General features: G+C 48.9%; 2 protein-coding genes across 6 annotated transcripts; one reads left to right on the forward strand and one right to left on the reverse strand.

The window, feature by feature from the left end:
• Positions 1 to 44: 44 nt before the first annotated feature.
• Positions 45 to 779, reverse strand: PERCC1 (proline and glutamate rich with coiled coil 1; the record flags this gene model as incomplete). Its single annotated transcript, XM_082490266.1, has 1 exon — positions 45 to 779. The coding sequence occupies exon 1, from the start codon at positions 744 to 746 to the stop codon at positions 45 to 47; it is 702 nt and encodes a 233-aa protein (XP_082346392.1). The 5' UTR covers positions 747 to 779.
• Positions 780 to 4,090: 3,311 nt separating this feature from the next.
• Positions 4,091 to 24,298, forward strand: LUC7L (LUC7 like). Of its 5 annotated transcripts, none has more exons than XM_082490510.1 (11): positions 4,091 to 4,267; positions 6,171 to 6,265; positions 11,196 to 11,294; positions 12,007 to 12,117; positions 12,785 to 12,928; positions 13,367 to 13,543; positions 14,400 to 14,488; positions 19,024 to 19,053; positions 19,997 to 20,161; positions 22,651 to 22,815; positions 23,252 to 24,298. In XM_082490510.1, exons 1-10 carry the CDS (start codon positions 4,207 to 4,209, stop codon positions 22,790 to 22,792), a joined length of 1,113 nt encoding a protein of 370 aa, XP_082346636.1. In that variant the 5' UTR covers positions 4,091 to 4,206; the 3' UTR covers positions 22,793 to 22,815; positions 23,252 to 24,298. The 5 variants fall into 5 exon arrangements, with proteins under 5 accessions (XP_082346636.1, XP_082346637.1, XP_082346638.1 ...); XM_082490511.1 differs by having other exon boundaries at positions 23,795 to 24,298; XM_082490512.1 differs by lacking the exon at positions 23,252 to 24,298 and adding an exon at positions 21,207 to 21,268 and having other exon boundaries at positions 22,651 to 22,786.
• The last annotated feature ends 287 nt before the right edge of the window (positions 24,299 to 24,585 follow it).

Here is a 24,585-nt window from a genome sequence, read left to right on the forward strand (position 1 = left end):
CATTAATTGGATGGCACGTGGCGGGGCTGGGGGCCATGGTGGGGTCACAGCCCAGCAAAGGGCTCGGCCTCCAGCCCTGGGTGGCCCGGCTTGGGCGACAGCTCCTGCCTGGCACCCGGCAGCTCCAGCCCCGGCTCCACCGTCCAGTTGGCCAGGAGGTCGCTGAAGTCGGGGGTGCCAGCGTGGAGGAGGCTGGTGGGGCCAGGGCCTGGTTCCCTCCAGAAGGAGGGCGGCAGCTTCCTCCGGTGCATGGGGGTGATGTGGCCGTATTTCCTCTCCAGCCGCTGCGTCTTGCCGCCGGCCGCGTGGGGCGGCAAGCACCGGTGCACACCATACTCAAAGAGCTCGGCCAGTGGCCCCAGCCTGTGCATGGCCCCAGGGCCGCCCCGCGGTGCCATGGCCTCAGGCTGGCCCTCTGCATGCCGGGGTGAGCCACAGTCCTCGGGCACGCCACAGCTGCCAGCGGCCTCCTCCCGGCCCCGCCGCCCAAAGTACCGCTGGATGTCGCAGCTGATGAGCTCCGAAAACTTGAGGAGCCGCAGGGTGGTCTCGGCAGTGGTGGGGACGGCCAGCTCTGGCCTCACACTCTCCTCCGCCACCTCCTCTTCATCCTCTTCCTCTTCCTCCTCCTCCTCCTCGGAGAGGTCGGGGAAGTCAGGCTCGGGGCGTGCAGGCAGCAGCAGGCTGTGCGGGAATGGCGAGGGGAGCCGCAGCTCGGCCAGGGGCCGGATGACGCCCGCAGCCATGTCAGTGCGCAGGGGCACCCCGGGGCCCAGACTCACCCTGCGGGCAGGGACAGCAGGGTGAGGGTGGCATGCACCCCAGCACCCTCCCTGACACGCTGCCCTGCAGTGGCACTTGGCCCTGAGACAGCAAGGGGACCATGTTGTACCATGCCATGGCCAGGCTGGGGCTGCAGGGCAGCAGGGACATCCCCCACAGGCCATGGGACATGGGGCAGTGGGGATGTCCCCACCAAGCCATGGGATACAGGGCAGTAGAGTCATTCCCCCTGAGTTATGGGACATGGGGCAGCAGTGGCATCCCCACCAAGCCATAGGACATTGGGCAGCAGGAATGTCCCCCCCAAGCCATGGGACATGGGGCAGCAGGAATGTCCCCACCAAGACATGGGATGTGGGACAGCAGGGACATCCATTGGGCAGCGGGGTTGTCCACCTGAATCCATGGGATGTGGGACAATGGGAACACCCCCAAGTCACAGCACGTGGGACAGCAGGGATGTCCTCACTAATCTGTGGGACATGGGGCAGCAGGCGTGTCCCCACCAAGTCATGGGATGTAGGGCATTGGGGATGCCCCCAGAGCTGTGGGGCAGTGGAATGTTACCCTTCACCCCAGGGCTATGCATGGAGGTGAACGGGGCTCAGCACCCACCCTGCCACCCTGGGCTGAGCCTCCAGGACCCTGAGCCCTCCCCACGCAATGGTCCCACAGGTTTCCCTGTGACAGGGCGAACCTGGCCACCTCCCTGCACCGCCCTGATGGGCTCTGGTCATGGCTGGGTCTTGCTGAGCTGCATGAGGCTCCTCTGTAGTTAGTGGGGTCCCCAGTCCTGCCTCGCTCGCAGGGCATCCCCAACCATGTGCCTGGGACCAACATCACCCCAATCCCAAGAGGGTCTTGGGGCAGGGAACAAATCCTGCGGGACAAATCCCGCTCCCGCCACGCCAAGCACAGTGCTGGACCCCGCACCCAGCCTGAGACAGCATCGCTGCCATCCCTGGGGTCACCACGCGTCCCTCTTTGTGCTGTCCCCACTGTGGGACCCCTGGTCCTGCCTCCATGGTGCCCTGGCGCTGGGGGGTGGGGGTGGGGCTCAGCCTCCTGGGGCTGCCCCAGGGATGGAGCCAGCCTTCTCCACTGCCACCCTCAGCCGGAGAAACACCCCGGTGCAGGAGGGCATCGCCCGGGGCCGCGGCTCGGCACTCACCTTGGCGCTGCCGCCTGGCCATGCATAGGCTCCCGCGCCGCTCCCCCTCGCCGTCCCTCCACCTGGGCCTGAAGTATTTATAGCGGAGCAGCGAGCTGACGGCTGGCAAATATTTGGTAGCTGTATTGTAATAGTAGACTCGGTAAACAGAGCTGGGGTTTGCTTTAGCACCCAGCAACGGGAGAGCGGCGCGGGGAGGGACGCAGGGACGGAAGGCAGGGCTCACCTTAATGGTTCACTAGCCAGGGGATTTTCAAGTGTTGTTCCTGTAAATTCACCTATTAAATCGGCAGCCCCAGCTGCCAAACTGGCCACGCACTTGTGCCGAGGGCTCTTATCTCCCCGCTGATTGGAGGCGAAATCTAGCTTTGTCAAATAGGCGTAAAATTAAATTTCATGCTATTTTGACTCCTGGAGTAGGGATCTTCTGAAGAACATACTGCGTATCGAGCGATGCCTCTGCAAACAGGTGCTGCCGCCGCAGCCGCAGCAGGTGAAGCCTCTCTGTGGGGTCCCCCCAGATGTTGTGCAGCCCCTGTGCGGGTCTGGACCCCCCCATCCCTAGCCTTGTCTCCCCCTGAGACAGGTGTGGGGCTCCCTGACCAACCCCAGGATGCGGTTTGGAACCTTTTGAGGTGGCAGGACACAGTCCCAATAGCACAGCCGGCAGGAGACGTGCTTCAGGGTGCTGTGCTCCCCAGAGGGTGAGGGTTCGGATGTCCAGGGCTGGTGGCTCTTGCCAGGCAGTGCCTGCAGATGTAGAAATGGGGACATGCCATGTGGACAGCGGCTGGGCCAGCCCCATGGCAGGGACAGCATCTGGGACAGCAGCGTTGTCACCGTGGACAGGGTGCTGGGGTGCTGTGTGTCTCTGCTATGGCTTGTGGCCATGCTGACCCACACAGCGTGTAAGTGACGATGGACAGTGACAATAGTGAGCAGCTCGGACCCCGAGGTGGCTGTGGCCAGAGGTGCTATTCCTGTTCTGGCTGAGGGGTGTGCCAGCGGGGCTCTCTGGGTCAGCACAGAGTATGGCCAGGAGACACTGATGGCTGGGGGATTGAAGGTGGCTGGAGGGCTACAGGGTGGCTGGGGCCACAGGGTGGCCAGGGGACAGGACAGGCAGGACAGCCTGCCTTTGACAGCTGGAGGGCACAGGATGGTGGTGCCCTGACACAGCACCCAGACTCCATCACTGCCTGTGCTGGGAACGCTCAGGAGGTGGGTCACTAGCCATCGGAGCTGGGGATGGCCAGAGCCCTGCTCCAGAACTGCCCCTGTTCTCAGGGTGACCACAGCTCCCGGTCTGCTCCCTCGGAGCCCTCCCTGCCACCCTGCCGTGAGCGTCCTGCACCCTGTGCTGAGCTGTGCCCTGGTGCTGAGGTGGGGTCCCTGGCCCAGTGCAGCAGCGGCGAGAAGAGTGCCAGCCAGGGCATGGCTGTCACCCACCCTACTCCCCAGGCTGGCAGCAGGTTGCCCTGTGGGGACAGAGCTGGACCCCGGCACTGGCACTGGCACCCGCAGCGCTCCCTCTCCAAACACTCACACCGGCAACGCCGGGGCGGGAGCAGCAGCCGTCCTGCCTGGGCACCACTGGGCAAACACAGGGGGTGGAAGCTGATAAGCCGCGGGCACCCTTCGGTCTACTCCCTGATGTCACCCACCATCGCCCGCCTGCCCGGCACGGCACTGCTCGGCGTGGCCCGGCGTGGCCCGGTGTGACCTGGCACAGCTTGGCACGGCTCGGCAGCTGCTGCGGCCCAGCTGCTAGGCCCACTCTCGGTCATCCCCGGGGAGGGGTGCCAGGGGCACCGAGGGGCAGCCCCGTTGATGGGTACCGGGCCCGCAGCAGCGGCCCAGCGCGGCGCCAGGCCGTGGGTGACTCCCCCACACCCCCGAGGCCTCGTCGGCCGCCGCTAATGAGGCGCCCCGCTGAGGCGGGGGAGGCGGAGCGGGCGGCCCAGCAGGCGGGGGTGAGGGGAACCCCTCCGGCGCCAGGGCGGGGCGGCTGCCGGGCCCCGCCAGCCCCGCTCCTCCGCCGCCCGCCCCGCCAGCGGCTGCGCCCCGCCCCGCCGGCGGACTACCCGTCCCGGCATGCAGCGCGGTGGCGGGAGGGGCCGCTTCCGCCCAGCGCCCGCCGCGCGCCGCTGCCGTCGCTGAGGCCGGACTCGCCGCCGAGGCCGCCGCCGCCGCCCAGGCCCAGGCCGGAGCCGCTCGCCCGCCGCGCCCTGCGGCCCGGCCCCGCGCTCGCCATGTCGGCCCAGGCCCAGATGCGGGCCCTGCTGGACCAGCTCATGGGCACGGCCCGGGACGGTGAGTAGGGGCGGGCGGGGCCTGCAGGAAACGCCGCGGCCTGGCGGCAGCCTCGGCCGCGCGGGGCCCGGCCCGGCCGCCGCCTCCGCTCCGGACCTGCGGCGCGATCGGCCTCCGCCCGCGCCGGGGGACGCGGCGGGCCCGAGCCCGGAGCCGCAGCCCGCCCCGCCGCGGCCTGGCCCCCGACCCCGCCGGGCGGGCGGTGCGGGGCGGCCGCCCGGGCGGGCCGGCGGAGCGGGCCCGGGGCCTCGACGCGCCTCGGGGCGGCCTAGCGAGCTCGGCACAGGGAGCCCGGTAGGGGTAGGCCTGCCCGGCGGAGGAGCCCGGCTCGCTCCTGGCCCTAGAAAGCGCCCGGCCTGGCTCGGCCCCGGGAGGAGCCTGCCGCTCCGGGCCCCGGCTGCCGCAGAAAGGTGTTAGGGAAAGCTCCGTGCCCAGGCCACGCCGTACATACAGAGGCATGTAGGTAGGTGTGCCTGCGGGAGCCGGGCGGTGTAGTTGTTGTCCAAGAAAAGAAATGTGACAGCCTGTGCAAAATATGTTCCCGCTGCGGTTTGTTTCTCCCTTCTGCGACTTGCCGAGTACTTAAATTCCCTTTGGCACGTTAGCAGGGCTGTTCAGGTACTTTGCACTTTGTTTCGTAAGTGAATAAGTGCTTTTCTTTCTTTGTGTATTGAGTTGCTATTGAATTGCTTCCCATATTTTTATTTCATACAAACTGAACAATTGTGGCCCCTCTATTTTATTTATAAAGGTTCAGTGTATCTTTGCCTGCCTACATCAATCTGCAAGGGAGTTGCAGAAAAGCCTCATGTTCATCGAGCCGTGAGTCACAACCAATTTTTAAAGCTGTTATAACAAAAAAAAAAAGTGTTTGCTTTTTTTTTCACAAGTAACTTTTAAAGTGTAGCTTAGAAAGAAAAAAAAATAAAAAAACATTTTCAGTAGACACAACATTATTCCTGGATGCTTGCGAATCCTAAACTATATTCATACTTTAGTATTACACATACCTGTGTCATATACACAGATGAGCTTTAAAATTGTCACATACCATTACCACTTTGCCTTTACTTTTATGTATCATTCCCCTGACTTCCTTACTGCAGGTGTGGGCAAGAAAACTTTTCCTTTAAAACTTTTCAACAGTGGGCATAAAATTCTGCAGCTGAGGTCTTGAAGAATGCAGATGGGTATAGTATATGTTGGAGCTCGCAGTGTGTATTGACTAACTTTGTTTCTTTTTTATTTTTTATTTTTTTGCTTTTCTGATATTGTCTTGTTTAAGTGGCTCCTGAGTGTAAAATGTCTTCTGAGGGTGGGACGTGGGTGGGAAGCAAGCTTCGTGTTCCAGGCCAAGACCTACAAGATTCATCTTTGCACGGCCTTGGAAAGCACACTGCATATTTGGTTTTTCAAACCAAACGGACCGATGTTTTAATTATCAGATGAACAAATAGCAAGTGCCTATAAAAACTGTCCAGCACAGCCCTATTTTGTGATTCATGGCCCTCCAATAGCGTGGGTTTTGGTATCTCCTGCCCCTTCCTCACAGTAAAAAAAAGGGGGGGTGGAAAGGTTTTGGCTGTGAGCCAGACTGTCTCCTTTTTTCTCTTCTGGCTGTGCTGTCTCTTTATACGGATGACAGGCCTTGGATGTTACTTGGCTCGCCAACACTGTGTTTAACATGGTGTACTGGATGAATAAATGCTAAAATAGTGTTTGTTGCCAATTATAAGTGTTCCAGAATATCCTGTTACCCTCTGAGCTTTTTTCGAGTAATTTTGGGGAGCAGGAACGCCAAATGTTTTAATCTGCATATTGAGGCGAAATGATCATACCGACCTCTTTGTTCTCTTATCGGTATTCTAATGTCTCCTTATTTAAAACCACAAATGAATTTCAGGAGATGAAACCAGACAAAGGGTGAAGTTTACAGACGATCGCGTTTGCAAGAGCCATCTTCTGGATTGCTGTCCTCATGATATCCTGGCCGGAACAGTAAGTATATTCTCTGTAATAAAGAATTCTGGTGAGGCAGATGTTGGTACAGCTCTTCAGGGCTCATCTGTGCATTGTAGGTAACTTCTAGGAGAGATCAGACTTTCTGTGCCCAAGGAGCAGTCACAATTTTAATTTCGGGTTCTGTGACCTGTGTATGGAACCGCTGAAGTCAGGAGCTCTCAGAATGTGCTTGAAATATTTTTTTCTCTCACAATCCCACGTGAAGTTGCAAGGTTATTTCTCTTTTAGCAGCTTGAGATGGTTAGGGCCTCAAACTTGTCCTGTGGAGGTCGCAAGACCGTAGCTAGTCTGCTGTCCTGGGTGCTTTAGTTCACCATTGCATCTTCAGGTTAGCAAGTTTTTTCTCACCAGCTGCAATAATCCTTAGCCTTTGGAGCTTTTCAGTCTCCTCTCTCCAATCATGTGATGTTCCCCTGATGGAACAGCAGCTTTTTCGTCATTACTGGTTGGTGTGCTAATGGCAGGTTACAACTCAGGCTGACTTTGTCTTTAGAGTTGTTTGGTCCGAGCAGTGTGTCACTCTGCCTGACTGGTTTGAAACGGTTGAGTTGGCTCCTTCACTGCTGCCCTCTGGAGACAGAGCTGGCCAGTTTTCAAAGGTTTGGCTCTCTTATTCTCTCTGAGAGCAAAAGGTGATGTGGGCTTTTAACAGCAAGATCTTGCGAAGTGAATATTCAATTTTGACATCCAGATGAAAGATGCAGTCTGACTTTCAAAAGAAAACAGTGCATGCATGGCTTTTGTAATTGTTGCTGTATTACAGAATTGCAGGGTGGAGATGAATATAGATGTTTGAAATCCATCTTCGCCCTCACTGTTTGACGGTAAATATTGTGGCGATTCACATTGTTCATCCACTTAACCAGATTGTTTAAAGATACCGTTGTTATCTATAGCCCTTCCTGCTGTTATTTCTAGAGCTGAGTTTGACTCAGTGGGTTACCAACAAAGGGGAGGGCTGGCACTCCTTCCTCTGTTTGTGTCACTCCGATAGCAAGACTCTGTGACAGCACTAGTAGAAAGAGCTTTAGCAAAAGCTGCCTCCGCTCTGAGCACTCAAACTTTAGCTTCTCAATGGCTGCTATTATAGAATAAGAATGGAAGTTGAACAGCAATCTCTATGATCTCCATATTTATTTTTTATTAATTTGAAGCTCAGATGTATTTTTCAGTGATCTCTCCATCAGCCTCCATGTCCCCCTGACTTCAATTTCAGAACTGTAAAGCTGTTTAAATCACCTTCTGCCCACCTCCATGCTTCGTCCATGTCGCTGTGGTTAGGGTATGTTTTTTGACATGAGAGTCTACAACAGTTTTTTGGGGCCCAAATGATGTTTTGAAGATGCAGGCTGCCTTCTACCTCTTCTGGCACGTTTCCAGGAAGAAGGTAAAGGGTGAGTTGAAGGGGTGGAATTAAGTGATGTGTGACTGTTGGAGCTAGTGCCAAAGCACAGAGGAAGTCCTGGGGCAGAGAAGCACATTGAGAAATCTGTTTCTCTTGCTTATGTTGTTACTTGTCTGCAGTGAGTTGTCTCTTCCCTTGTGCTGTGGAATTTGTGCTCAGAAATCTCACACGGGAGCAGGAAGGAAGACTGCTTCTGTTTAAGCGATCTTGTGGATCGCTCAGATGATGTTGTGGTGGCCTTTTAAGTGGCTGTGGAGCTCTCTGCACTGCTGTCAGCAGGTTCTTGGGGGCAAAAAAAAAAAAGTTTTGGTGCCACAGATACATGTTGAAAGAACACGTGATGTCTGGAATGGGAACAGCATTTCAGCTGTCAGCGGTACCAGCACTGAATGAAACATAACTGGAATGTGCAGGCTTTCCTCGTGATCTCGGTCAGGTTCACTGGCATCTTACGGTGCTCCATTAAAGGAAGAGCTGTGTGGGTGTACCAGCCTCAGCTGGATGGGGTAGCATCCATCTCTGGATGTGTATTATTGCCGAAATCAGTACCTTCGATCTTTTTGGAAACTTCCAACAGATGCTCTGACCCTTCTGGTGCTGGTTATGTTGCATCCTGAAGGCATTCTTACTGCTGCATCCTTCATGTGTGCAGATATTCCTTAGTGGGAGGCTGATTGGAGACGAGCAGGAAGCTGGATCCCTTGGGTAGCTGTGCTCAGTGAAATGTGATGGAGTCCCATTCACTGACCTTCAGGTGCAGAGTAAGAGAAGGAGTCCAGACTGTAAGTAAAGCTCTGGAATATTCCTGAGAGCTGCAGAAGGCATGCTGATGTTTGCTTTGTTTAGTTGGGCCAGTGTTCCTGGTCATAAGAGCCTTTGACCCCAGAAACTTGTCTAAACTTACCACTAAATAAACTACAATGGTTCTAATTTTGGTCTCCATGGGAAAGGAGGAAAACTCTGTGAGAACACAAGTTAGTGTAATATGCCCATGTATTGTTATCAGGGTACTTGTCACTAGGTCGTTAGTCGCCTGCACTGAGTTAGCTCTGCAGCTAATGGTAAGCATATTTCTGTCAGTGGAGGAACTGCAGCACGTTCAGAGGTGGCATCAGCTGGTAATCCTCCTGAATTTTAGCTCCACTAATAAGTGGACAGATGAGTCTGAAAGCTGCCCAGGTAAAACATAGCTTTGGAAATTACATTCAGGGAATTAATTGTGTTGTTGTCATCCCCAGGAGTTATGAGTGATTCTGTAGGCTGCAGAATTGTTTTGTGGGGGGATTTCCTTTTTCACTTGGGCAAAACTCTGCAGCTCTGATTACTATTAAAGACTCTTCGTTGTGGAAATAGACTTTCTGGTGAGTTAACAGTTTAGTGGAGATCATAAGAGATACCTCAGAATGTGGATTACTCAGCAAATGTGAGCAGGATTAATTATCAGTGGCATCTAAATGTATTAAATCTTTGTGTGTATGGGGGATTAAATCTTTACTCAGGCTTTGCTGGTTACCAGTCTCAAAGACCTGTATTATAAACCAGCCACGGGTGTTAACTGGTGCAAGTCACGATCAGGGCTGGAAAGGGTGAGTATTTGATGCCAGGCCTCCCTGAGACAAGAGGATTCTTTGAGACAGAAGGGCTAGTGGTCTTACCTGAAGTGAGCAATACCTGTGAAAATGTCCATGTGCCTAGATCATCTCCAAGGATGTGGAGGAAGACTTGAGGTTTGTATGCTGGTGAGACCTGAACGTTCTCCCCCAGAGGTTGAGAGAGTCGTTGCCTTTTTAACAAACAGGGAGAGGAATACAGAGCACATTGTAGGCTATTCTGAAGTTTTGGATTGGAGCTCTTTCTCTAAAGTGGAGCTAGTGGCTCAGCTTCCAAGAAGACTTCAGATAAGGATGCTTATGATCTGTGACAATCACATATAATATTGCTGGTTTTTTTCCCTATATTGGACAGGGATCTCAGTAGAATAACCATAAGAATAGAAGATTTAAGTCACATCATGTGAGGTTACTTTTGTGGTAAAATAACGGTAGCTTGCTAGCATTCTTTGAAGAGACTTGCCTGAAGATGAACGTGATTAAGCTCTGAAAGCTTTTTTTTGTAGGCATTAAATTTCCACCATTAGAGAGCTCAGCAGGATTATTCCTGGATGCAGTGTCTGTTTCTGTAGCCTGCTGCCCGTGGCCTCATATTTCTGGTAAATCTGAGCAAAATGAGGAAGGCTAAATAGTGGCAAGTCATCCGGAATAGTTTTCTTTGTTTAAAAAAGAAAAGCTAATAACACAGGTAATTGCATTACCTAGTGGAGCTTTCTTTAGTTGTTTTGCTTCATTCTAAATGCTTCGTTGCTGCTGTCTGAGTGCTTCGCATAGGTGTCCCTGGCACCCCTAGCTCTAGTTTGTGGTGTTCTGCAGAGATTGATCCTGATTTAGTTGTATTTAGCTTTTTCTGTGGTTCAGTGAGTTGACACCTGTTGTGCTGTGTTCAGGTTTGGGCTCCCTGGGTCTGATGGTGACTGGGAGAGAACAGAATGGCTGGCTGAGGTGACATGTACCCTACCATTCGTACTGTGGCTCACACTTAGGCCTTTTATTATTTTGGCTTTCGAAATGTAATATTCTTTTTCTACTTTAAGAATAATAAAAATGTTCTCTGTTACATATTGATAATGTCGAAATGCAATTTCCATGGTTTGAGAGCATAATTAACTTTGGTTCATGTGGCTTGTTAACTATTAGGTTGGGGGAAAATAACAAATTTAAATCGCATCGACTGCAATGGGAGTGATGTGCAGCATGCAAGTCAGGGCTTTCTGGGAGAGGAGATGCTCTCAACAAGTCTTTTATTAGATGAGCTTACGCATAGGAATTAGCTTTGCTGGGCAGGTTTTAAAATCCCAGACCACAGTGGAATGTGGGAAGGGGCTAGCTGTAGGATTCCAAGTCTGCTGTTGCTGAGCGTGGGTTTATGCTTTTCTACTGGCCATACCCCTTATTCCCTTAAGTCCATTTGTTCTTGATAGGAAGCATTCCCTCTGTGTTCTATGATTTGGTATCTTTCAATACATTTCTAGGGCTCCTCCTGACACAGATGGGAGCTTTAAACAGGGTACAAAGCTGTATGTTTTGCTGTGCTGTAGCTCAGTAATAGGAGGCATTTGGTGCCCGTTGAAGGTGTTGCTGCAGCAGTATGCTGCGCCTTCCCAGCTCCCTCCCAGCAATTTCTAAGGCTGTGCTGTGACCTAGAGCAGAAGTAGGACTGGACTTTCAAAACATTTTGGGTGTTTTAATGTTCCAGGGACATCTAGAGAAGGGATTCTAGCATGCATGTGGTTCTTCTAGCTAGTTTTGTTACTGAGAGGCTAAGAGGACGCTTTTCTGCCTAAAGAGGCTGCATTTTGATATGAAACAGTTGGCAAGAGTTAAGTATCTGCGGCTTTTTCCCATAATGGAGAGTTCAAACGTTGATTTTCCTTTTTCTTTTCAACAGCGAATGGACCTGGGAGAATGTACAAAGATCCACGACCTGGCACTGCGAGCAGACTATGAGATTGCAAGTAAAGAGAGAGACCTGTTTTTTGAGCTGGATGTAAGTATGGAGAAATTTTTGTTACCATTTGTGGAAATTGCCAGTTGAAGTTATTTGACTGAACAGTAGAACTTGATGGGCATTTCAGCTAGCCATGTTATTTGATGTGTTATCTGACAAGAATGTGCAGCCCCTTCCCGAATGCCGGCTTGATTGCTGACTTGAAATTGTAAAAGTAATTATGGTCCTTGCAACCCCATTAGTCCAGCTAGCTGGGAGGCTCCTCTGGCATTCTTTGCATCCAACACCTGCTGCTCTGTACAAGGTCATTGTAACCTGGTGGCCTGTCCCAGAAGGAGATTTGACTGCCTACTGCTCTGTGGTTTCATTTTTGCCAGATTTAGCTTTCTGTGATGGAACAGATCAAGCGGAAGAACATTTCTGTCGTCTCTTTTCATGTTATTCCAATGCTTTTGTCTTTGCACCTGTTGCTTATGCGTTGGAAGTTCCAGTGTAAAGCAGTCTTCATGTGAGCATCCTGTTATGTGTCAAAGCATAGGAACTGTGTCAGGTTCCAGACACATGACAGACTTAAGGGCAGGGAGCAAATTTTACTTTTTCTGCAAAGTGTCATCTATTTTTTGTCTCAAGGCATCCATTCTTGAGGTTGTGTATGCATTATACAGGCATTGCACCAGCTAGCTGTTGGCTGTCAAAGCTAGATCAGGCACAGAGAGCATCTTTATTCACAGTTCTTTGTCTGAACACGCAGGCGATGGATCACCTGGAATCCTTCATCGCTGAGTGTGATAGGAGAACAGAACTGGCCAAGAAACGCCTGGCTGAGACGCAGGAAGAGATCAGTGCAGAAGTGTCTGCAAAGGTATTGTCCTCTCATTAAACGTTTGTTCTGAAAGTCTGTGCGAGAGCACTGGTGCTGTTGTCCTAACACCACTGATACTGGGAAGTAAAGGCTTTGTGGGTTCCAGCCATCCTCAAGTGCTGCTCTGGCTGTTCTTGTGACAAACTTACAGGTTCAGAGGGCCATAGAAGTGTATATAACATGAACTCTAAAATAGGTTGCTTTAGCATGGCAATAAAGCATTGGTTTCCTCCCTACTATTCAGTGTTAATGTAATAGCTTAGAATAGTAAATCCATCCCATGATTGTTGTCTTTTTACTTAATAAATGCTCATGAAGTTTCCTCTTTGGGAGGCTCCTTCATGTGGACAATACAAAGCATTTCTGAAGCTGGTTTTGCAGACTCTATCTTGTCCTGCAAGCCAGAAATGGGCCACTGTTTGCAGCAGAACTGATGATGTCCTCTCCATGTCTAGTTTTTCTTTGCTGTATGTCTGTGACTGCATTACCTGTACTTGGCCCCCCAGTCCCTTTTTGTTGGGGCTTCTTTGACTTTTGGAGATTTATGGTCATCCTCCAACAACTGCTTTAGTTAAACAATATTTTTTTTTTTTTGAAGAAAAGGAAAAGTTGACTTGCAAGCTTTAGCAAGCTTTTTGTCTTACTAAAACCTTAATATTCTCTTTAGGCAGAGAAAGTACATGAGCTGAATGAAGACATTGGAAAACTCCTAGCTAAAGCTGAACAGCTGGGAGCTGAAGGAAATGTTGACGAGTCTCAAAAGATCCTGATGGAAGTGGAGAAAGTCCGAGCAAAAAAGAAAGAGGCAGAGGTATGGCCTTGGTTCTCCTATGAATTGTAATAGCGGACTGAGCGAGGCTGAGCATATGACAAACAGCTGAGCGGTTCCTACCTCTCTTCCTATCTTGCCAGCACCTTCTTTTTCAGTTTCAGCCATGTGGCGGAAAGCAGTTGGCAGTGTAGTGTCATAGGTGAAGAAAAGCTTTTTGGAAACTTTTATCTAGTGAAGATAGCTGACTGGGGCAGGGGGGGAATTTGTCCTCTGAAATGTTTGGTCACTAGTCACTTGCAGGGATAGACTGTTAGGTTAGCTGTGCTCACAGAGTGTTTTGTATGGCATCTCCTTCATATTGAGCGTGACTTTTTGATCCTTGAAAGCAGCAGGGCAGTTCTTTGCAGGGGTTTCCCTGGAGGGTTGTGACTATGTAAGGGTTCCCTGACGTTTGTGTGGTTTTTTGCCTCCCTTTAGGAAGAATACCGAAATTCAATGCCTGCATCCAGTTTCCAGCAGCAGAAGCTGCGTGTGTGTGAAGTCTGTTCAGCATATCTGGGTCTCCATGACAACGACCGGCGTCTCGCTGACCACTTTGGAGGCAAATTACACTTGGGTTTCATTCAGATTCGTGAGAAACTGGATCAGCTGAGGGTAATTCTCTCTGTCTTAAACCTTCTGCTTGTAGTTCTGAAGGCATTCAACACTTTTATTAGATTCATACAGAATTCTTTGCAGAATGCTTGTAGGAGCCCAGAAATTTCTGATTGAAACTTCAAGTGGAGGTTTAAGGAGCCTCATCTTGGTTTCTGTTCTGTAATTTCTGTCTAGCTAAATATGTACCCTCAGAATTAGTAAAACCAGATCACTGCTGTCATTTCTTCCTTAAATACATGTGACTATTCCATTGTTCGTTCTCATTGGTTTGGTTGAAATTTGTTACTGTGGGTTTTTTGAATACTGAAGAGCACTTTAAAACCTCTTAATGAAATGTTTGAACTGAAGTTTCACATAGTGCTGTCAGTGAAGATGATCTTCAGTAGCTGAAGTGATTAGAAGTTTTCTGGAATGGTTTGTAATGGAATTGTGGTGCTGGCCTTGCTTGCAAACAGAGGCCTTTAGCCTGCTTGAGTAACCATCGTTGATTCCTGTGCCGTATTCACTAGGCAGTATTTGAGATCAGTGCCTCGATTGATCGTTGGTGCGAGGCCAGAGCACTGTTTCATTGTGTTGTGTATGCTTGTGGTGAGACAGTCCCTTGCCTCAAAGCTTATGGGCTTGTCTCTTAGAGCACAGGCACTCGAAGCAGAGAGTAGCATTTCTTGCACTGATGTATGTTAGTGAAGTTTTTAGGAATATGAGAACCTTGTTAGAGATCTTGATTAGCACGTAAAATGCAGTGAAATGGTTCTTTGTCTTACTACCTTTGTCTTACTACCCAAATAGTCTCCCTGCAGATGTCTCTGACCTGTTACTGCATGGCTGAAATGCAATGTGAACTTTTTTCTAGAAAACAGTGGCAGAAAAGCAAGAGAAGAGAAACCAGGATCGTTTGAGACGGAGAGAGGAGAGAGAACGAGAGGAGAGAATGGGCAGACGGTAAGTGGAAGCTGATAACTGGTTTGTGAAGTTGGTTTTGAAATAGTCTGATTTCTTGCATCTGAGCATTGCAGGAAAGCAGCACCTGCTGCCGCAGCAGCTGTTGGAAATGCTCCAGATCCTGTGTGAGCACCTTGGCATTCAGTTAAAGATGAAAACAAATGCACAAACCCCCCACCTTGGAGTGATTGTATGTGTATTGCTTTAATCTCCATCGTGTATCTGAAAGATGTGAGCACCTTGTAGTCTTGAGGTTTGTATTGGTCTTGTTCCTGTCTTTGGGAATATGAATCGATAAAATGCCCTCATCCAGTGCATCTGAGTGGGGAAGTTTAAGATCAGTGAGGGTTAGGTCTGCTAAAGTTGCGCTAGTCATACAAAAATTCCCTGGACATCCCTCCTCCCTTCCAGGCTAGGAGGGGACAGCAGAATAGAGCTGGTAGCCATGAGCCAGATGGGGAGGCCGCCTGCCTTGCTTAGAAACTTTTCTACAAGAAGTCAGGTGCTTTTGGCACAGCTTTGGAAAACACTTCCTAGGGGATCTGAGGGATCCCAAGGAGTGGCTGCTTCTGGTGGTTGTGCCCATGTGTCACCTTCTGCTCATATGTATAATCCCTGAACAGTGGGAGTGGCTGCAGTGTTGGTATTCTCAGGACAAGCTCTTCTGCCTCTTGCCAGCTGAACTGGAAAAACTATTTCTTCTTTACTTGAATAGGCCTCATGTGTGTAAACAACTTGGTTAAACAGCCTCGTGTGGAGAGGGTGGTTATTTCCAATGGTCAGGCAGAGGAAGTGGTCGAGTAGGAATGCTGTTCTCATTGTCACAGCATTTCCCCAGTTACCTCACATGTTTCTCCCCTTGTACTTCTTGCGTCAAAAAAAGCCAGCCTTGCTGCCTGTGGAAAGCTTAGTTTGATGCTCAGTGTAAACTGCAGAGTGTGTTTCAGCTATCCATGTCTGAGGCATGAGAGATACATAACTGCAGTCTGCTCTAAGATGATGCTGGCTTCTGGGCATACGTAGCTGGAAATGCTAGCAAATAAATACCAGATTTGAAGCAGCTTGGTTTTCTGTGGTCTGTGGCTTGGTGATTTTTGTGCATTGGGAAGATGCAAGCCCCAAATTGTTATGTGTTCTCCAATTGGAGTGTTTTATGTGAGTTCTCTCTCCACGTGGATTGCCTAGTGTCATATGAAATGCCAGTTCATGCTGCAGCTTTCTCCTGAACTGCAGCACTTCATGTAGAGCCTCACAACTTTCTGGCAGCCATGCAAGTTAGTCAGTAATGCAGGTATATTTAAGAGCTGCAGAATCTGGAACTGGCTGAAGAGTGCAGGAGTTAATCAAAAGGGACAGATGTATGTTGTTGCTGTGGACAGAAAGATGGAAATGAAACAAGAAGTGTCTTCCCATAGAGCTCCTTTGTGGCAGGCTCTTTCAGACCAGCAGTAGGACCATATCTAATCTGGCTCCATGGTGCCTCTTCTTCCTGGAGATCATTTTTGTGCGAAAATTGCTCAACCCAGTTACCTTTGGGAAGAGTTCTCTGGATCTCCTCAGAATGCTGGCTTTCTTCCTCGTGTGGCATGTCTGTAGTTTTGTTTTTGTGTTGTTTTTTTGTTGTTGTGTTTGTTTTCTTTTTTTTTTTTTTTTAAATCTCAATTCCTGATTGTTAAGGAGCCTCTCGTCTTCAGAGGTAGCGCACATATAGCTGCATCTGATAAGGGGGGTTGAAGATGACTTTTGAATATTTAATACTTTAAACGTGAAGGGTTTAAGAACTGCTTTGCGTTGGCCTAAAGTCTGAGTTCTTGCTGGTTCCATACATGGCACCATTCGGACACTGTGGCCAGCCTTTGCTCTCTCTGTATGGAGGCATCTGTATGTCCCTCTGTTCAGATACCACAGAAAAGCATGTTATGAAGGAGCCAGGAGTGCCATACGGCATACGGTCAAGTTATTTGCCTCTCCACAATGAGAACTTGACTCAAAGAATGAAAATAGTTTTCCCAGTGGACACATAGTGTCAGAACTGGGACTAGAGCCCAGATTTCTCGATTTCTCAGCACCTTCTCTGGGAGCTGTGCAACACCATGCTTACAGGGGCATTTTTCCATCAAAAACTAATCAATTACTTCTACTGCCTTTCAGACTGCCTCTAATGTACAGCTTAATACTTGGAGGAACCACTGCAAATGTATTGTCTTCATATTTTTTCTTGTCCTGTCTTCATATGCAGCATAATCATGGTGTTACTCAGTAAGAGAAAGAGTACCACTTGACTTGAAGAAGTCTTTGGTGGCTTATAGGCACTATGACATATTACAGAAACCTGTAGATTCATGTGTGAAACTCTAGCTGTCACAGACTCTTATTAATTTGTCCACTAAACTGTGATTTCTACGTAGGAATGAGTGAACAGCAGTGGCAAATAAAGACAAGTCTTCTGTCCTGTGTTGTTTTGTGTTGCTGGTGACTGTGGGCTACCCAGTAGTAACCTCTTAATCTGAAGAGGTGGCATGCTTGGAAGAGCAGACATTGGTATTTGCTTCCAGAGTACACCGGCAACCAAGTCTAGGTGGAGTTGCCAAATGGATTTCCTTTGTAGTAAGTTGGACAAAACACAGGTTATGAAACTCAGCACTTAGCCTCTGTGATGCAGGGACAGAAAAGAGGGGAAAAAATAATAAATATGCTCAGCCTCTCGATTCTCTGGACAGCAGTCTTCTACTGTCTCCTGTTGTATACTGATTCAGGCTAGTAAGGAAAGTGCTGTTTTGTTAGATGCTTCCTGAATTCTGAAGTATAGTGCTAGAGAGTGATTATCAGGAGTTTATTGTGCAAACTCCTGCTCAGGTCATAGGCGTGGAAGGGCAGCCAGGCTTTTCAGGGGATATGGAATGGCTTTGTGTGGATGTGTGCACCGGTGGTTCAGAATAAAGTGATCAAGAGGAAAAGAACATTAAGAACTTGGAATAATTACAGCCACCAAAAAAAATTCAGCTGCCTGCCAGGCATCTACAGGAGGTCCTGCTGCTTTGTCAGGTTCTGTTACATGAAAGAGGTGGTGTGTGGTTATTGCCTTGCTCTCCTGGTTTATCAACTTTTCCTTCATCTGGTTGTCTTGTGTGTTGCCACAGTGCATGGTTCATTTGCCTGACTCTACCTTGTTTACAGTCCTCCTACCTGAATTCCTTTCTAAATGTTGTGGATTTTTTTCATTCTACCATGATTGAGCAATCCCATTTCATTGTGAAGGAATGTCAGTGCACATTGATTCTCTTAATCTTGTCTTATGGTTTTACTTTATTATTAAAATAGATGCTTCCCTATTGCTTTTTGAAATTCTGTGTGTAGCTGTGTGACCAATGCTGTACTATTGATCGGTTTTGGTAATCATTCCACAGTAGCTTTCAGCCGCATCTCTTGTTACAGTGCCAGAACAGGTCTGTGGCTGTGGAACTGGAACAGATCCTGTGAGTCTGTATGCAGTGGGGAGAAGGGAGCAGTTACAAGAGTGAGTCTCTAAGTCACTAAACAAGGAGACTGGCCACTTCTCAATTAAAGCAAAAAGAGATTGTTTGGGCAGTGTGTGACATTTTGGTGTAGGCTGGCTCTGAAATGTGGCCATAGAGAAAAAGGGAGTGGAGTGGTATTTCAAGTGGTATTTCACGTAGAGTGGTATTTTAAGTGGCGCTGAGTAATGGTGCTTCAGAAGTTGAAAGAACTGTGACATTGTTATTTACAGGCTGTCAAAAGCTAATGCTTACAGCATTAAGGTTAGAGTGCCATATATGAGCTCTGAAGCCATGGAAATGTGAGAAAGAATAGTGAAACTTGGATGATTGTTCTCAAGTTGCTTTCTAAGTCTGGGATGAAGGATTTCCTGTGTATCTCAGTTACTTTTCAGTCATAGTTCTTCCCTTGCGTCTGTGTCCCCTCTTTTTTTCCTAGCTCATAGTTGCCAAAAAAGAAATAAAATGATTGATGCAAATTTCCATCCAATATTTGTTAAATACCCATGATGAGTGAGAAAATACTGTATTTTCTCTTTATTAAAACCTTTTTAATGTGCAATGACATTAAAGGAACCAAAATCAGAAAATTGTCAAGTGTCTTTCTCACTGGAGGCTGGCACTTTTCCTTGGAAATATTAGCGTTGATCTGGTTGATGTTAGACTGCAGAGAGTAAAGTGTATATATCAAATACACACAGCAAACTTAAAGTTGGAAAGGTTCTTTGTGGTGTTCTATTAACAGAGACTGAATTGGTTTGTAAACTTTTTCTGTTTTGACAAGAAGCTCTGCATGTAGAAACCCGCGTTTCTACAAAGTTCATCTGTTTTTTCACAAACTTCTGTTCCCCCACCCTGCAAATTGAAGATAATTGTGTTTTAATGTTTTTTTTGGCAAGCTTTTTTTTAACTGACGTATTACGTGGGGTATTGTGTGAAGAGCTGCCAGGGTAAATGGGTTGCTCTATTAAAAACTCACTGACTATGTCATACCTTCTCTTGCTTAACTCTCCTTTCTAGGTCTGGATCAAGAAATAGAGATCGTCGAAGGTGAGTGTGCAGTTCTCCTACAGTTCCCCCAAACACCTATTTGTGGTTCTAACTAGCTATCGAGCTTTTTCCTGGGTCTCACAAATGAAATTCACTCGGTGCTCCAGTGTCCTTGTTTTGCTCCCTGAAAGAAATGGGAACTACTGTTTGGGCACCTCGGTGGTGCTGTGCCACCTTTTGGGCTAAAAGCAGATGCTGGCTAGCTCGGTCAGGACAGAGGGTGCTGTGTGCTCCCCAGTTTGAGTCTAAGAATGTACTAGATGCCCTTTTCAATAAATACCTAATATACTTTCATAGTTTTAATGTCTGAAAGATATGTGTTATGTATATAATACCTCAGATGTCAAAATACAGAGATTCAAGATTAAAGCCCCCATGTCTCTGAAGAGCTTGCCTTAGTGCTATGACAGCCTTCTTTCAGTGATCACGTACCTGGCGATCTTCTACTGCTTGCCATATATATTGGCATCCTTTGTTTTGGTTTGTTTTTTTTTAGAGCAGATTGAAACAAATCTGCTTCTAAAGTGCAGTACTTTCACAAGGGAGACTCTCTTTTGGCAGACTACCATATGGGTTATGGTAATTTCACGTGCCACTTTGGCCTCTCTTCTACTGATACAGGCCTCACTTTGAGTGAGGCACGGTTGGTAGGCTCTGCTCTAGGCATCGGCACACACTTACATTAATGGTGGGAGCTTTTTCTATAAGCTTCCCAGCAACTCAAATGTACCCGTTGGCATTTTGTTGGTAGCATCAGGCCCAGGAGGGAGATGCCTACCCTGTAGGTGATCTGCTTTCTGTGCTGGTAGGGATGAGGCTGGGGGGGTGAGTGCTGATGCTCTGGATATTTGTTACTCAGGAATGTCTGAGAGATGGGCTCAGGTGTACAGATCCGATGTATTGGCCCATCTCCTGAATCTGAGGCAATCTGTGTCCTCTTCAGATCACGGTCTCGGGATAGGAGGCGAAGACGCTCAAGATCGGCTTCCCGTGAACGGCGGAAGTCTCGCTCCCGGTCCCGAGACCGACACAGACGCCACCGGAGCCGTTCCCGCAGCCACAGCAGAGGTCATCGTCGGGGGTCCAGAGACAGGAGTTCAAAACACAAGTATGTATTCTTGACACGAGTACTTCTGAAAAGGGGAGTCCTTGGCATCACAGTGAGCCTCCCCAGTCCCTTAGAGCGAGCAGTTAGCAGCTGCAGTGTCCTCCTGGGCCAAAGCAGGATTCCCCAGTGGCCGCTGGTAGGTGGCCTCCTATGAGAGCAGTAAGGCAGTAACTGTACAGCAAGATCCCAGCTTGAGAGGAGTCTAGGAGATAGAACTGGTTCCCTGATTTGCAGTGCTGAGCCTTGAGAAGTTGCTGGTTTTCTTGTATAATCGGCAGCGCAAAGGCCTGCTTGAGCAAACTGAGCCTCCCCAGGCCTGTAAAAGCCAAGTAACTGAGAGGCAGTTTTGATGTTACATTTCTGTGGTTATCTTCTGCTTCCCAGCTTCTTTCTCTCAGTGCTGGCATGGGGAAGGAAGTGTATGATTTGGGATCTGGGGGAAGTCTTCTGTTAGAAGGCTGCTCGAGGGAGAAAGAGAGGGAATTTTTGAGGAATCTGTACTGGAGGGAGGGGAAAAGGAAGCCAGGAGGAGTAGTATACCATTCTCCTGTTGCTGAGGAGAAGCGCTATAGTCCAAAGATGCGCTTTAAGTCTCTTCTGAAACTCAGCGAAACATCCACTGTATTGGAGGAAGGATGAGGCAAGCATGCGTAGGAGTATTAGGAAAAATTGAAAGGAATCATTGTTTCCTTACAGCCCTTCTAAGCCCGGGAGCAAGTCTTATCACCAGGTGCTTGCTGAACTTAGATCTGGCTTTTTTTAAATGCTCCTAATTAATGGGGGAGTGCATTAGCACTGTCTCACCTGATTAGGTACCAGCACTCAAGTACAGTTCTAGAAACAAACCTACTGTTGTGTGTCTTGTGTCCCTTTAGCTAAGGGGTAAGAACAGGTTTTAAAGACACTTGATGAAGGGGAGGGAAATAACGGTCTGAAAAAAAAAAGTCTGTTAATGATTGAGGGGGGTGTGTGAATGCTGTTGATTCTCCAATGGCTGAGATACTAAAGTCCTTTTTTAAATCTGTCTTGAACATGAAAAATAAAGAAAAGAAGTTTGGACAATTAGGAAGTGAGGAAGACCCTGTAATAACTATTACTAAAGAGCAGGTAAGGGATTACTTCGAAAACCTTGAACACATTCAAATCAGCCCATCCAGATTGTAGGGGGATTGGCTAGTTGGCATACTTCCCCAGAATTACTGGAACTGGGGAGAGACCAGGATCAGTTTAAGAAAATAAAATAAAAACAAACAGACAAAAAAACAACAGAAAAACCCTGTTCCCTGAAAGTGTGAAGCTTCTGTTTTCATCTTGAGAATTAATGAAACCTGCATTCAGGTTCTGCTGGTCTGTGGTCTCACTTTTAGAAAGAAACGGAGAGCCTGGCACAGGATATGGAGATCTCTGGGTAGGAGGATTATGGGCATCAGGCATTGTTGTGGGAACAGGAAAAGAGTCAGTCTTACCAAACAGACTCATGTTGTCTTTTGGTTAATGACACAATGTAATGAAAATGAAATGGCTCATGTGATATAGAGGGCTGTAAGGTTTTAATATATTGATCATGCACTATTTCCAAACCTTACAATCAACCTGAAGGAAAGCTGGAACCTCTAAGGTACCTGCCAGGTGGTCCTCTTGTGACTATAAAGAAAAACCTGCCTACCAAGTCCTAGAGTAAAATGTGCTGGCTCTGTGCGGCCTGTGAAAGCCTCTGCTTAGTTCTGAAGGAGTACGGGCTGCTAGGGCTCGTTCAGGATCAGCACCTTTTAAAGACTGCTAGTTGATAAGCTGGCATGAATCATACAGGAAAACAGCCTTTTCAGATTGTACCTAACATGAAGCCCTCTGCTTAATTCCCTTTGGGCCGATACAGTGAAGCACTGCTGAAAATCTGGAGCTGTTATTTGGGCAGGCTATGAAAAAATATCCCCAGTTATGGGCTGTGAATATAAATCTGTAATCATCCTGACTTTGAACGCAGGATGCTGCCAAGGACAACGCTTGTCAGGATGCAAAGTAGAAAAAGCCCAGAGCTGAGCGAGCATTTGAGTCCCAAGAATACAATTGGCATTTAAAGCAGTTGAGCAGAACGCCACTAGCCTAGAGCGTAATGAAGAAACGCTCTAGAAGGACACAAACAGAGCTGATGAGAAAAAAATTGCAGGCACTTTAGTATGGCCCAGTAAACTAATAAGGGGCCCAGGGAAGACTTCAGAGAGCCCCTGTGGCAAGAGCTTGAAAGGACCACTCTAAGGAGAGGGTAACAAAGGCTGCACCATGCTCTCAGCGCTGCAAAGCTGGCATTCTCCTACATAAAGCTCAGAGAGGGCCCAGAGTTGCTCCTGACACCGCAGTACCTAGACACATTTCTGTAAGAAACTCGTGTTATGCCACAGCCCTTTTAGGGAAAGATGATGTTGTTTTGTGCATATTTGAAAATGGCTTTAGTTGTGAAGCTTATAGCGACGGTTTACTTTGTACTTCAGATCTTCTAGAGATCGATCTTCAAGAGAAAAGTCACGAGACAGAGAGAGAAAAGAGAAGAGCTCTTCTGAGAGGCGGCACGAGAGCACAAATGGCAAATCTCGTTCCAAGAGATCAGAAGAGAGAGAAGCTGGCGAGATCTGAACTCAAACGATCTGTGTTGCACTGTAAATAGTCTGATAAACATTCTACACAAAGCCTAAATTTCCCATTTATATTTACTGAATACAACTCATCTTTTGTAGTTTGGAATTTTTATTGTTTGGCAGATAGCTGTGAGTTTGTAGAGACACAGAGTTACGTACTGTTTTAACAGGATTTTGTTTTAGTAGGAATAAATAAATCTGGATGGATCGTTTCCAATTCAGGCCAGTGATTGGCACACTGTGTTTGTCCTGACCCAGCAAACGTGGCAGTCAAGGGCAGGGCTGTGGTCAGAGACCTGAGCTGCCGTGACGTTTGTTAACGCTTTTGGCCCTTTCCAAAAGATCTACCTGACCCTTTTGTGAGCACACCAGTAGCGCTGGTTCTCACTTAATTAATTTTTCCTTCTGTTTATATGTGTTAAACAAAATTTAGAAGTGTTTTTTTTTTTCCTTTTAGCTCTTAGCCACCTCATTTTTATGTCTCCAGCATTCAAGAGTTGCCTCACTGTTCCAGCTAAGTCAAGATAGACAAAATTTGGCCCCGATTTGCCTATTTCGAAAGCTGCTCAGCTTTGTGAGGATGACCAAATCAGCTGGAGCACATTTCTAAGATGGGCCCAAGTCTGGTTTTAGTACCTTTACAGATCAGGTACTGGATGTAAACAAAATGGTGGAAAATCTGGACTGTTTTTTCCGTAGAGGAGTACAGCCACAGCTAGTCTGCCTATTTACTGTGCACTCCGAGGTCAGAGCTTCCTCGATGGAGTTTTCTGACTTGCAAAAAAAGCCTTGGTGTATGTTTTTAAAAGGCCAGTCAGGCAGAACTCAGCCGAGTGGCAGAGGTGATTTGGGATGGAGCAAAATCCAGGGGCAAGGCGAGGACAGGAGTCCCTTGTGCCACTGCTCCTGGGACAGAGGCACCAGCTGTGTCCTAACGCCTGTGGGAGGAATTTGCATATTTGTAACTAGCTTATTTGTAACTAGGTTTATTTTACACTAGGGGAGGAAGGCCGCCTTGCTGCGCCAGCCACAGTCGTCACCCCCAGGATCGGTATTTTGTGAGAATTGTGTGAGTAAAGCACTTGCCGCCCGCTGAGCCGGCCACTGCTCGTTAGCTCGGTGAGGCTGCTATCTTTAATTAAAGACAGTTCACTCTAACGTTTCCAGGCGGCGGAGGCCGGAGGGTGTCTGTCTGTCAGTGCTGTTTTAGGGCCGTGTGTCCGGTGGGGGGGTTCCGGCGGGTCTTTTTCCCCTTCCAGGCTCTGATAAACTGCTTCACGGTTTCTGTTTCCCTGCGGCCGTCCCGGCGCTCCCTCGGTGTTAGTCCTTAGTGCATGCGAACCCCTTCCCTGTCCGTTTTTACAACTAATTCCGCGGTTTCACGTATTGTTTTTGTAACCTCCGTGTCGGGTGAGGGGAGAGTGGGGCCCGGGGGGGGCGGCGGGGCGGGCCCGGGGGGCGGCGGGCGCGCTCTCGGGTTGCCTGTACGTGACTGTGCTGTTCTCTCGCGGTCTGATCGCATTAAAGATCTGTGTTTGTGGCTCCCAGTGCTGCCCGGCCTTGTTCTTGCGGGTTCCCCGTCGCCGCCGCCACAGCGACATGGCGCCCGTCCGCCCGCCACACTGCGCAGGCGCAGCTCCGGGCGGGGCGGAAGCGGACGCCTGCGTCGTGGCGTCACATCCGCCAAGGAGGCGGTGGGGGGATGGAGGCGGAAGTGACGGCGGTGGCGGCGGGAGCGGGGTGAGTGCGGAGCGGAGCGGGGCGGGGGGTCGGTCCTGGCGGTGCCGCCGG

Source organism: Vanellus vanellus, assembly GCF_965231255.1.
Source record: "Vanellus vanellus genome assembly, chromosome: 14".
NCBI lineage: Eukaryota > Metazoa > Chordata > Aves > Charadriiformes > Charadriidae > Vanellus > Vanellus vanellus.

Bases quoted from the DNA above. Each gene is read 5' to 3' on its own strand.
- LUC7L (XM_082490509.1), top strand. From the start codon at position 4,207: ATGTCGGCCCAGGCCCAGATGCGGGCCCTGCTGGACCAGCTCATGGGC. The intron at 14,489-19,023 runs GTAAGTGGAAGC...TCTCCTTTCTAG, and splicing joins GAGGAGAGAATGGGCAGACG to GTCTGGATCAAGAAATAGAG. The intron at 20,162-22,650 runs GTATGTATTCTT...TTTGTACTTCAG, and splicing joins GACAGGAGTTCAAAACACAA to ATCTTCTAGAGATCGATCTT.